Source organism: Corvus kubaryi, unplaced genomic scaffold, assembly GCF_017639235.1.
Source record: "Corvus kubaryi isolate FWS band 111438036 unplaced genomic scaffold, C.kubaryi_AGA036_p1.0 72, whole genome shotgun sequence".
Lineage (NCBI taxonomy): Eukaryota > Metazoa > Chordata > Aves > Passeriformes > Corvidae > Corvus > Corvus kubaryi.
Genome location: NW_024582060.1, coordinates 4,521,505 through 4,535,242, shown reverse-complemented (window position 1 = coordinate 4,535,242; position 13,738 = coordinate 4,521,505). Strand labels below are relative to the sequence as shown.

Here is a 13,738-nt window from a genome sequence, read left to right as displayed (position 1 = left end):
TATTCAAAAGAGGGGCACTGAGGAAGCTGTTAACTCAGAGCATGTGGCCATCAAAATCATGACATTTCTTTTAAGTTTGCTTTTTATTAAATAAACACATGGAAAAAGAAAACAAACCTACATACAGCTAAGAAGTTAGATATCTAAAATTTCATTAAAAACATCTGCGATTGCAGATTCAAGCATTCAAAAGATAGTGTATGACATAATTATGCTTACAAACACTGACTCACTGTTTTAGACAGCAATGCATTAAGATCACAGGAAAGATACTCCCTGGGCTATCAAGTTTCTCCCTAAAGTTCTCATCTTCTTAACCTGCTATTATAAATGATTAAGACAATCTGATTGTTACTTTCATCTCAGTTCTAAAAACCTTAACCAAATAAAAGACCCAGAGGCCCCCAGGCCAAGTTCTCATGAGTGCACTGAATGACAGCAAAGGAAGCTGTTTCGTCACTGCTCCCACTATCACAGGATTTGGGCTGGGTTTTTTTAAGTGCATTTCAGTAAATTTTGCAATACAGTGACTTCAGCTTAAAAATCAATGTTTTTCTCAGCATCACGTCACCACTTTCGTTTGAGAAGAGACAATATATAAAGCAGATCAGAACATGAAATAAGCACATATGGAAGAATTTTACCATTTTTTTAACACAGATTTGTTGCAGTTTTCAAAAGAAAAATAAAATATAAAGATCTAAACATGAACCCAGAATTTAAAATTTTGGGTTTTCAAAAAGTGTGCTCAAGTGGCAGATCACAGCCCAAGTCAGGAAGTCTTAAGGTTAATCTTAAGGATCTTCTTGTCCATCTATGCATAATACAAAAGGAAAAGAAAATTCTAGACCCAAGGATGATGGCAGCTAAAATGTTGGAATGGAAAACATTGAAACTATGCCTCAGTCACTATTATCAAAAGTACTTACTATCCATCAACTCTGAATAAGAACATCACACATTTTAGGACTAGATTTATGCACCACACACAGCAGAAGAGAATGCTGAAATAAAGACTGGATAGCTTTGAGAGGAAGGGGATAGACAATCTGTCTTTCCTACTTCACTTAAAAATGCTCTAGAGCTCTCCAAGAAACATTTGTGTTTGCCATCTCTCTCTGTCTCACCACAACAGATGCATCCAGAGAGCTAGGTTTAGATGTCCTAAATTTCAGTTAAGCCCTGGTTCCTCGTATTTCCTATGAGCTGGCTCTGACTCCAAAGGTGCCTCGCCAAGAGGAAACGACAGGCTTGGATCCTCAACCGGAATTTAAGCTGGAGTAAGTGATTTAGGGCTGGCACCCCAGTCTGTCTAATTGTCACACTATTACCCCATGCTCCTCTATGACACTGCTTGACAAACACAGCAGGCTTAGCAGGAACCAGCATTCTGGATTCTGTAGCCCAGAAACCAGTTTGCAGTCCCAATAAGGCACAGACAATATTTCTCTTTGCCACTGAACAGATGTCTTACTATGGTCTCTGTAATGAGGCACGAACAGAGCCCATGCTGCCTAAAATGATCAGACTGTACACACCTATGGATATACCTGCCTGCTTCCAAAGGTTTTTTGCTTCTCCACAAGTCACAGAAAAGATGAATGCTCTGCAGCTCTGAGCAGAAGCCTACTGGAAAGGTTCAGGCTTCCTTTACACTCTTATCCCCATTTTAACTTCCATCCCTCACAAGCACACATGAAGTACAGCATTAATTCCTTTAATAGAAAATGTTTATTCATTTGCAGTTGTATGTAATCAGTAGACAATTAGGACTGCATTTAAGAACGGCACTTGCATATGCCTTAAGCTGGTCTTAAAAAGAATAAACCTCAGTAATGGCATATGAATTATCTTGAAACATTTCAGCTCGCACAGAATTAAGAATCAACAGAAATGCAGTGAATTTCAGGGTACTGTTTTAATAAATAACAAACACAAACTAGTCCACAGCTTCCCAGAGAATAGGTACATAGCAGCAACAACATATCCACTACACATAACAGAGTTTTACCAGCTAAAGCTCATTGTGTTCATCTGTAAAAATACAAGTCATCTATTTATTTCAACTGGTCTTATCATACTTCTCACCAGCCAGAGCTACACGCTGAACAACCCCTTATTTATGCCCACAAGAATGGCTCCAGTCAAGGCTGCACTGGGACCTTATCAGCTCCTCCTGCCCAGCCAGTCCCATGCTCCACATCCCAGCTAAAGCCAGCAGCAAGTCAATCCAGGCACCTGGGACACCATGGAAAGCACCTTTATGGCTTTACACCTCTAGAACAGATTTCTGGCACTGAGCTCCAAATTTAATACTGGAATGTATCATTTGTAAGACACAAGCAGTTATTTGTTGATCAAAATAACTACTCAAGCGTTTACAAATAAATAACAAATGATTGCACAACTTGGCACACATTTGCAAATCAAGAAAGAAGAAGAAATATTTAAACTATAAAGAATCAAAAGTCAAGCAAATTATTATTACCAAAACTGGCATATTAATAAACAAAGCTGCCTGCAGAAACATCAGAAAATGTGATTTAATATCCAGAAAGAACCTTGTCATATGTAACTCAGGCTTGTTAACTGTGCTGTCAGAGTCAAACAAAGAATTCCATCCCTCTCAACTGCACAATACTAACTTGTGTAGATAGATACATACACATATGTATATATATATGAATGTCTATATGTGTGTGCTCACATCTACAAAAACATGCTACAAGGTGTCAGGTCACATTTTCAGCAGCACAACCAACCTTAGCTTTGAATTACTTTCTTTAAAATAAGGAACAGAATGGCTAGCTGTTAAAAAAAAAAATTTAAAAGCTCTCTTTGGATTTATGGATGTGAACACAGCTCCTTCTGCACTAAGGACTGAACTAAAAGAATCACCCTGTTACCCTGGGAGGGCTGAGCACTCTCAATTACCATTGAAAATAGCAGAGGCAGGGAGGAGATGATTAAAAACCTTTACAAAAAGAATCTAGGAAAAATAGTGTTTTTAACAAACCTTGACTTGTACAATATGAATTTTAAAATATCACTGAATGAGAAGGTGAAGGTATCCATTGTCTCACAAGAGTAAGAGGCAGGCTGCATTTCAGCACAAGTATTCCTGTAACAATCCCAGTGACAGATTCAAACTAAAACTCCAGCCACATGAAAAATATCTTATCAGTTATCTTGCAATTATAGAAGCGCCCAAACACATTAAAGTTCCTTATCAACGCCAAATACAGTGATCAGACTTTGCCAAGAGCAACCTATAGTTAGCACGACCAGTACAGCTGAAGGGAAACACACCAGAGAATTCAGTGCAGCTTCCAGCAGCTTTTTGCCATTCAAAAGTGAGTTTCAGGGGAAGGACTTCAGCATTACCAATATAGAAATAGTGGTATCTGCATTGCAGGGTGGGTTTGTAGAGGAAATGAAGCAGCAGAGTCTACTCTACAAGGAAACCCCAGATAGATCTGTCAGTTGGTGAGCGCAAATAGGCATCAATAAGAAAGAAAGAAAAGGAGAAAAAGGGAAGACAAACCAGGAAGGGAAAGAGAAGAAAGAAAATAACAAAAAAAATACTCTCAAAAGCACTTGAAACTGCATTCACAGAGGCAAGGGTAGGCAGTACATAAGGTTGTGCAGCCCTTTTTAATCTACACTTTCACACAGAGGTCTGCGCCTTTCCACAGCTGTCATTTCACCTGAGATTCAATATACGTGCATAGACAAGGTTTCACAAGTTTTACTCTGCAGGCAACAAAAAGCTTGGGAGAGCATATCTAGATTACTGCTGATAGAAGTGGAGTAAAAATTGCTTGGACATAGCTTTTCAGCCCATGCAGCACCCTTTCCAAGTGCCCTCCTCCACTGCTGGTCAGGCAGCAAACAGAAAAGCTCCTGAGAGTGCTTTTGCAGACTGCTGCGAGTGCCTTCACTGACAGCACACAGCAGACAGCCCCCCTCTGGCCTCTTCAGCAGCCCCACAACCACATTTTAAGGCAAATTTGGGGTGTATGTATTTGCCAAGAATCAATATTTTTACATAACATAGGTAACAAAACAGATTAACGCACTGCCTCTCCTTCATGACATTAAACACAAACACGCAGGGGCTTATTTCAAACCATACAGCAAAACTAAGTGCAAGAGACTCAAAGTATCTGTACTCCAGGGTGAGGAGCACTTTAGGTTATTGCTGGTGCCCTGGCAGCAACTCCAGCACACAGAGATGCCAGCAAGGTATCATCAACCTGCTGGGAGTGCAATAGTTCAAAAAATAATTAACCTTCACCACTCAAATACTCAATTCTTTCCCCACTTGGAATTCATTTCACAACTGCGCTTATGGACAAATTTACTCAAAAATCAGTCAGAAGGATGCTGCTCAGAATAAGTAATGTTCAGTTTTTAAGTTCAGTAATAATTGTTCCCCTACAGTATTATCTTTGAGTAAAAGACAACCAGAAACAAGAAGCTTTTCTAAACAAAAAATAAACCAAACAACCTTCAGTGACTTGATCCTCAAAACACAGTGATAGTTTTCCAGCAGGCATCACCGTACTTATATTTCACACAGCTTTAAATGAAGCTGAGATATTTCTAAGAGGACCAACCAGTCTGAGAGGAAGGGTTGCTTTTTTTAAGCCATCAGCGGGGTGTGCCTCAGGACTTCAGCAACCATCAGAAAAAGCATCATGAGGGTATTTGAAAAGCACCACTCCTACAGAGTTAGGCAGACAAAAATCCCAGTTAAAAAAAAAAACAAACCAACAACAAAATGACGCAGAATATAATTTTATTTTAAATTTCAAACCAAAGCATAAATCTTACTACAAAACAAAGCCAACTTAAGCAACATACAAAATACAAAAGTCAAATAAAACACTTTAACCCTGCATATTTCACTGGCGGCTTGGGAGTGTTAGCCAAGGAGGCCTCAGCTATGCTCTGAGCTATTTCTGATATGTGGAGGTTTTGTAATTTTCCAGCCTTGTGCAGGGCAGAAGGAGAGCCTTTAGCTGTATTGATGCTCAAAAATATGTTCTCCCTAAATTGTTTTTCAGTAGTTAATTGCAGTAAAAATACAAAGAGTCATGCAGTGATAGGTCCTAGTCAGTAGGCACTCCAGATAAAACAGTATGGTCACTAAAGCACACTGAGTGACCAACTGGTAACTTTCTTCCTAACAAGCATCAGATTTAAAAAAAAAAAGCCAGATTTTCTAATCCTCAACCTGTTTGGCATCAGAAACCTGTACAATTCAATAAATAATAAATACAAATGTCTAAGCTGGAAGAGTTTCATTCATACCTTGTGACACGCACATGTTCCATGGTCAGTGTGTATTTCTGTCTCACACAATCAGACTTCTTTGTAACAGGTTAAAAATAAAAGGTTTGGGGGGAGTTTGTTTTGAGGTTAGAGAGGGATTTTTTTTCTTTTTTCTCCAAATTCCTTTCTATTCTTCCATTTTTAGGCAAGTACCTTGTCAATACCCCTCAGTCAGATCTGTTTTTACACAGATTTTCCATCTCTTCTTAGCTGATGCTCAGAAGTTTGGGCTATCTCTGGACCCTAATTATTCTGTATGTCTGACAAAAACTTGATAGAGCACTCCATACCATGCCTTCACTAACCCAATTTCACTATAAAACCTCACACACACAAAATCTTTTCAGTGACCAGCACTGCCAGCTAACACAAAAATCCTTTTCTTGACAGGTTCCAAAATTAACGATGCCATTTCACTGACCAAACTCATACAACCACCAGTATTTTCCCTTCTGTTCAGCAACCCTTGAGGTGGCACTACGAAAATATCCGTCTCCTGTGTTCAACAGCAATGAAGGACCTTTCTCTCATCAGCACATTGCACAGAATCACAGGCTGGGGCTGGAAGGTACCTCTGGAGATCATCTAGACCAACCCTTCTGGCAAGGCAGGGTCACCTCAAGCAGGTGACCCAAGGTGGTGGCCAGCCAGGTTTTGAATCTCTCTAGAGGAGACTCCACAGCCTCTCTGGGCAGCCTGTTCCAGTGCTCAGTCACTCTCACAGTACTTTTTCCTCATATTCAGGTGGAACTGGCTGTGTTTCAGTTTGTGCCCCTTGTCCTGTCGCTGGGCACCACTGAAGAGAGCCTGGCCCTGTGTTCTTGTCACTCACCCTTCAGATAGGTGGATGCATTGATAAGATCCCCTCTCAATCATCTTTTCTCCATACTAAACAGGCCCAGCTTTCCCAGTCTTTCCTCACAGGAGAGATGCTCCAGTCCCCTCATCATCTCCATAGCCCTCCACTGAACCTTCTCCAGCGGCTCCTTGTCTTTCTTGATCTGTGAAGCCCCGAACGGGACACTGAGCTCCAGATGTGGCCTCACCAGGGCAGAGTAGAGGGGGACGTTCTGCTATTGCACTCTCCGAGTGTCATTTCCCGTTTTCGTTATAAATGGTTACATAGAGTCTTGAGGCGCACGGAATATTCTGCGTCGGGAAGGACCCACTAGGATCATCAAAGTCCAGCTCCCGGCTCTGACACCGCGGAGCCACGGGGCTTGGGCAGCGAGGGACGCGGCTGGAACAGCAGCTCCGGAGCAGATCCCGACACGGGCCGAGTTAAGGACCACGGACAGATTTTGCGGAGGATGTTCGTGCCCGGCTTGGCCGCTCCGAGCGGCGCAGGGGCTCTCGTGCCCTCTAGGGGGCCGCGCCCGCCAGCGCCGGCCCCGCCGCCAGCGCCCGCCCGCTGCGGGAGCGAGAGGCACCCCTTCACCATCACCATCACCACCATCACCACCAGAGGCTCGCGGCAATGACTTACACCCCACACAGAGGAAAAGGAAGAAAAGCAGCTCAAACCTTTCATTAAAAAAAAAAAAAAAAAAAAAAACAAAAAAACAAACAAACAACAAAAGAAGCCAAAGCTTGATAAAGAGGTAGAGCTCCTCCTCTTTCCACAACCCCAGTGAATCTCCAAAAGCAGTTCAGAAAGAAAAAAGGCTGATATTCCATCCACAACTTAAAACTCAGACGCACATCGCATTTCATTATTGTTTTTTATTACTCCCGGTACAAAGAACTGATGCTACCACTTGCAGCAGGGCATAAAGCAAACTCGCAGCGGGACACAGAGCAAGACAACTTGAACAAAAAAACCCCAACAAACAAACAAATAAGCAAACAGCAAAAAAACCCCAACAAACAAGAAAAAAAAAAAGAAAAACAAACCCCACAACCCTTCCCCCAACACCTGAAAACCTACATAGTCCAAATGAAAGGTGTTTCTTTGAGTGACACCCTGACTAACACCGAAAAGACTTTGAGGAAAGTGTTTGGTAATAAATAAAAAAAGTTCTTCAAAACCAAGCAGAGGAAAAAAAAATAAAAATCCATACACAAAGAAAAACACGACTTCCACTTTGTTCTCTGAATCTGTACATTTCTTTCCTTATCTGTCAAGGGATATGCTACAAGCTGTACATCTCCCATTAGATTACCTAGGTAAATCACAGCAACTGGCTCAAAGCTTTAATTGCAGCAGTGTTCTTTTGATTCTCAAATCATTCAGGATATAGTTAGCTCACCCCCATTCCAAGCCCTGCAGTTTGCAGGCACCAGAACCCAGCAACCTTTTCACTTCCAGGCTTGAATTTTTTTTTTTTATATTACTTTTTAAAGAAAAAAGCCCAAGCAGTATTCCTTCTATTTTGCAACACACAGCTATGCCTCAGTCTCCCACAAAAAACAGCTGGAATGTGAGAACACTAACAGCAGATTAGGACAAATTCATACAAATGTCACAGTTAAAGTCCAAAACATCATGTGTCACTGTTTTTCCCCTCCAACCCCCCAACAAGCTTCTCAAAACACATGTCATACACAGGGTCACTGTTCTGGCTGTTTATTTAATTAACATGACAAACCCAGAGTACACAGGATTTCTTTCAGTTCCCCAGCTTTGCATTTTCACACTTCAGGCAGAAAGAGCAGAAAGTCACTACTGTACTTTACTTTTTTTGCCAATATACCATAATATACATCTATTGATTTAACCAATTGACAAAAATAGATTCCAAACCCTTCGTGAGAGTTTCAGCAGCAGTTTTAACATTTTTGTGAGGCTGAAAGAAAAATGAAAAAATCTAAGTAGAGCGGGTTTGCGTAAATGAAGCCATGCAAAAGAAAATAAAGCATTACGTCTGGAATCCCTGGGTGATTTTTCCTGGAGCCTTACTTAAATATTTTACACAGTTGTGTTTCAGAAAGTCACCAGATGACATAACTCCTCAGTATTCCTTAGTTTTTAGTGACCTAAATGGCAATGCCAGTAAATCTTATCAGAGTAATTATAGCTCAATAAACCTTATTAGCAGGAGGTATATGGTATATAAAATATCGCATCTAATAGGAGACCTATGTCTTTGACACAGACAAAGTTCAGTATCTAAATCTGATCTGCCTTCTCCCCTCCAAAATTTTAAATTTCTCTGTGTTTCACCCTGATCTCCCCTATTTTCAGGCCAGAGGACAGGATCCATATTACTAAAAACTGGTATAATGTAAAGATACATTTGTCTGTTTTTTAAAGCAAAATGAGAAAGAACCAGCAAAGGGGAAGAAACAACATATTCCTGGCACTAACAAAGCTCTCACTATCAAACAATGAGAAGAGATAAAGCCTTAATTTTCCCTTGGAAAAAAAAACCAAACCACAAATATATTTCTTTTTCTGCACTGTTTCTTAGATCTTATCACTGCAGAGATATCTTTGACCATGTGAACTGTTACAGTATTGTCTTCTCAACTCCACAGACAGGCGGTGATAACGACTGTCCCGGCTCACAACTTTCCCAGGCTACAGGCTGGGAACAAGCAGAGTTACCACCCAGAACCCCATGAAAAACAGTCAAATCGAGCAAAAAGCCCACTGCTGCTGCTGGAGGAAGTTAGACAAGTCTGGCACCAAAGTTACCGATCCGAAAAAATAACTCTTTAACAAGGAGAAACGGGATGGGAAAGATGCGGCAGCACGAAACAGCTACCAAGTCCCAAATCAACTGAAAATAAGTGACAGACCCCCAGATGTCCCTTGGGAAGGCAAAGAGCTTTCTCCTTCTCCAACTACCCAGAAGGAAGTAAAGAGCACAAAAGAAATATGTAAGAAAAATGGATAGAAAGCCTGTGTGCCTTAGGAGCCAGAGAACACGGACAGGAGTTTGTCCAGGGAGCTGCTGGCCTGGCAGCTGGGGACATCAGAGCTGCAGGAGAAGCTTCTCCATCCTGATGCTGCCTCCTGCATGGATCATGCCAAGACTCAGCACCTCACAAGTGCCTTTTCTCACACAGGGTTGTGTCACCCGCTAGTTGGGGGACCAGAAAGTCCTTCAAACCCTGATATGTGCTGTACCCCTACAGTCTTCTGATTGAGGAAAAAACAAACCTACAAAGGCAAATCAAACTATTTGCAGCAGCTGCAAATAACACACACTTGTAATAAATCCAAGGTAGCTGAAAGCTTCCCACTCCCCTAAACAAAACAAACAACAAGCAAAGCTCGAAAGCAAAATCCAGAGTCTTCAGCATGGTTTAAATTTGTCCAGCTACAATCTCTTGTGCAGCCTTCTACCCACCAAGGCAAAATCATCCCCTTGGACTACTGTATGTTGAGATTAACACGCTGATCAGAGGCATGAGCTCTGGAGCATAAGGGCATTATAATATTTTAATGGAAAAAAACATCACATAGAACACATTTCTGCTCCTCTCCCTACCCCCACCAACCTCCTCTCTACGCTTTTAGAAAGAGCCAAAATGTTTGCAGAAACCTGGAGAAAAAACTCCAAAAGCCATCTTCCTGGTGCCACTTTTGCATTTACTAGAAAAAAAAAAAAAAGGTATTTCTTTATTCATTTCCTGTCTTATCCATCCATTCACAATTTTCCTCTGCATCCTCTTTCAAGTCTGGGTGAGCGAGCCCTCAAGGAGCGGAGCATCCTCGGCCAGCCTTGATGAAATCACAGGGAGACAACACTCAGCTGGGAGCAAGATCACGAACACATTTCTCAATGAGATCTACACACACACCAGTCTGGAAGCTTTTAATCCAAAGAATTTGCCAAAGTCGGGAAAGAGAGACAAACAGCAACCACAAAAAGCACAGAATTAAAGTTAAAATGGGGAAAGAGCAGAAGATGCAACAGAAGGTTGCATCATGGTACCATTTGAATTCTGGATGGTGGCGTTTTTTAATGAAAGTTTTGCTTTTTAAATTCTTTTTGGAACTGATAAGCAACTAACACGAGATGTGTTAATACAATATCCATGTTGTCAGTTTGCAATTCCTGGTACTGTCCTTTACATCACAATGCCACATAGATTCACCTTCGAATTCTAGTAGGGAAGAATTCAGGTTATAATAAAGATGTGTGTGACTAAAAAAGAAAAATTCAGAAATTCCAACTTTCATAGAATCTCATATTAACAGAAACAGATATGAAGGCAATCAAATTCTGGAAAAATAAAAGCTCAATTAAATTCTCAGCAGTCGAAAAGGTGACACAGGAGGTGATGGGAAAGTTCTCTAAAACTTTGTCTAATGTTACTCACTAAATCAAAGTATGTGTTTCAAAGCAATAAAGTGGATCTATTTCCTGATGAAAATTATTGGCAGCTCACAGATGTAAAAACAAGACAAGAAACATTCAGGGGAGGTTTTTTTAAAACGGGGGGGGGGGGGAGAGGGGGCAGGAGAAGGCCTGGTTTTTTTCTTAAAACCCTCATCTCTACTTTTAACATGTTCTATTTAAAAACTGTCCAAACGAAAAACATTTACCTGTGCTTTCTTAAAGTCTACAGGTAGCTGATTTTTGCTATAAAGTTTGTTTGCTGTAAGAGAGTCCCACTTCTCCCAGCATTTCTTCAAGGTCCTTACAGAGCTTTGTTTCAGCTTTTCCATTTTTCTATCGTGCTAGCATTTATTTCAGAGGACAGCTTTTAGGGAGAGAACTTCAAATACACACAGCCACGTTGTGCTAAAAAAAAACAAACCAAAAATGTCTCCCCGAACTCCAAAGCAATCATCCATTTCTAATCACACAGTGATGCAAGCAATAGCAGATCTCACTATTGATTAATAGTGAGTGAGAACAAAAGAAAGAGAAATTTGCCAAAATCCTGCAGCAGGTGAACTGAACAGTTGCCAGCTAACTCCAGCCCAGCTCCATAGCCTGGAAGTGGGAATTGCTGAGGGCAAAGCTGACCACTGTCCCCAAGTAATAGGAAGGGAAATCTACCTTGTTACCATCACCAGTTTAACATTCTGGTATATGCAGCAGATTTGAAGTCCTTCCATGAGCAAAGACAAGGACAGTGGTCACTGAGTCCTGTCTCTGAATGATTACATTTAGAGATGTTAACTAAAAGGCTGCTTTTATTGGAAGTGTGAAAGCAAGCAGAAATATGTTTAAAACCTTACAAATGATTATTGTAAGCAACCACCAGAAATGTCTAGCATCACCAAGTAAGCCTAAAGAGTTTTAATTTCGTGCCTTATTGTACTTACAAACTACTCTTACACCGTTCCCTTTCAGTTCCTGTTAAAGTCCGAACTGGGTCAGTTCTCTACTTTTTCACACTGTATTTGTCTATGGTAAATATTTATTTTACCTAAACAAAACTGTTAAATAAATAAGTACATTTGTTGTAAAACAAGTCTCAAGTATATAAGGTTGTCAGGCCCTCTTCTAGAAAATGTCAAAACCAACCACAAAGAGATGTAATCAAACCATTTCCAGAAACAAGCTAGCCACCCACACCATATAGTTAGATGCCGTTGCTTGGAAAATACTTTGTTGCTTATCCAGCAAGCAACCTGAAATAAAACCTTTGGTGTATGACAACACGCTTCACCTGATCACAGTGCACAGAATCATTTTCAATACTAATTGAAAAAGAAAGCTTAACACCATTTGATGCTTATTTCCCTGCCAGGAAAGGTTTCCTTTTCCACTGGTCAGCAAGGGTTGCGCTGACTTTCAAGCCAGTTACATGGGACCCATGGAGTGATACTTTTGTGGGGCAATCTTAAATCTCAAAGCAACTGAGAAACACTTCAAGCGCAGAACTAAGTTCACTTTGTGTCCGTGTCAAGACTCCACAGTTGCGCAGTCAAGATACCGGTGCTTGATTGCTTCTTTCTCCAGTTTTCTGATGTGTGCATTTAAATGAACGCATCGCTGGTCACAAAGTTCTCACTCAGCCATTCCAATCACAGCCTCTCAAAGGAAACAAAGTTGAGATAAATCGCGTGTGCCTCGCACCGGTTCCCACAGCCACGGCAGAGCGGGAGCTATTGATTACACGCACGGGAACAGCCTTGGGGAGGCAAAGTGCAAAGAGGAGCCTCAGCGGACAGGCTACCGCCCTGATAAGGGACTTCTCCCACCGAGGACAAGCTGCTTGGCTCACGCACACACCCCTTCCAAGCTTAGAGCAAGTTTAAAAAGGCTAAGCTACCTTTCTAGGAAACTACAGGTTTGAAACAGCGAGGCTCGTAAGTGATGCTGGGAAACCCGAGGGCTGCGCTGAGGGCAGGTTCCCACCGGCTCCAAGAGCCAAGCGGGCACCGTCCACCCCAGCCCTCCCTCTGCCAGGCTTAGGAAAAGCCAGCGCCGGCGACAGCTGTAAGAGAAAAGCACACCCCGAGCCCTCTCCCCGTCGCCCGCAGCCGGAGCAAGTCAGACGGGTCCGGAGAACCCCGCTTCCCCCGGCCCTGTCCGGAGGCGTCCCGGGGCTCTCCGTGCCGCCGGGAGCCGGGGAAAGCCCGCACTGTGCGCGGCCCCTCCGGCGAGGAGCGGCGGGAGGACGCAGCTCCCCGCGCCTCCGCCGCCGGCGGGACCCCCGGCAAAGTTTGGGACCCGTCTCCCCCCAGCCCCTGCCCTACCTGCTCCCGGGGGATGCAGGGCAGCGAGGTCCTCCGGTGGGTCTTGTTGCCGCTGCCGCCGCCGCCCGACATCTCGGGGGAGATCATGGAGCTGGACCGCCGCCGCCGCCTGAGCACCGGGGCTTCGTCCGCGGCCGGGGGGGCGGCGGGAGGCTCGGCCAGCGGGGCGGCCCGCCGCGGGGGCCAGAGCCGGTCGGCGTAGCCGGCCAGAAGGATGCCCAGCAGCCCCAGCAGGTAGGCCAGGTAGGGCCGCCAGGACGCCGGGACCCGCTCCAAGGCGACGAGGGACGTGGTCTTGGCCGCGCTAGTCACGGCGAGCATGAGGACGCCCTGCCTCAGCTTCAGCACCAGCCATGTCACGGCGGCCAGGCAGCTCAGCACCACCCCCGTAGCGGCGAGGGAGAGCAAGTGATCCTCCTCCTCCTCCTCCACCTCCTCCCCCGCCGCCAGCGCCGTCTGCGCCACCGCTTCCCCCCCGCAGCAGGCGGCCAGCAGCAGCAGCAGCAGCAGCACCGCCGCCCGCGGCCGCACCGGGCAGCGCCCTGCGCCCAAGAAGGCGCCGGCCAGGCAGAGGGGCACCGCGCCGGGGGGCACCCAGCCCCGGCCCCGCGGCCCCCGGCCGCGCTCCCCCCGCTCCAGCCTCACCACCAGGGCTAGCAGCACCGAGAGGGAGCCGGCGCGCAGCGCCGAGGAAAGTTTCCGGCGGCGCCAGGGCTCCCGCGGCAGCGGCGCGGTCCGGGCGGGTGCCCCTCGCTCCGCCGCTGCCGCCCCGCCACCAATGAGAGTATAGATCGG

The 13,738-nt window shown here is 44.1% G+C and overlaps 1 protein-coding gene across 3 annotated transcripts in view; it reads right to left on the bottom strand.

Moving 5' to 3' along the window:
• Positions 1–13,320, bottom strand: part of PDE3A (phosphodiesterase 3A) — a 225,523-nt gene extending 212,203 nt beyond the window's left edge. For 2 of the 3 annotated variants that reach the window (XM_042050228.1, XM_042050229.1), the window contains exon 1: positions 12,944–13,315. In XM_042050228.1, the coding sequence (XP_041906162.1) occupies positions 12,944–13,264 (321 nt within the window). In that variant the 5' untranslated portion in view covers positions 13,265–13,315. Of the gene's footprint in view, positions 1–12,943 lie in introns of all 3 variants that reach the window. The other variant, XM_042050231.1, reaches the window with a different exon arrangement.
• Between the last annotated feature and the right edge of the window lie 418 nt (positions 13,321–13,738).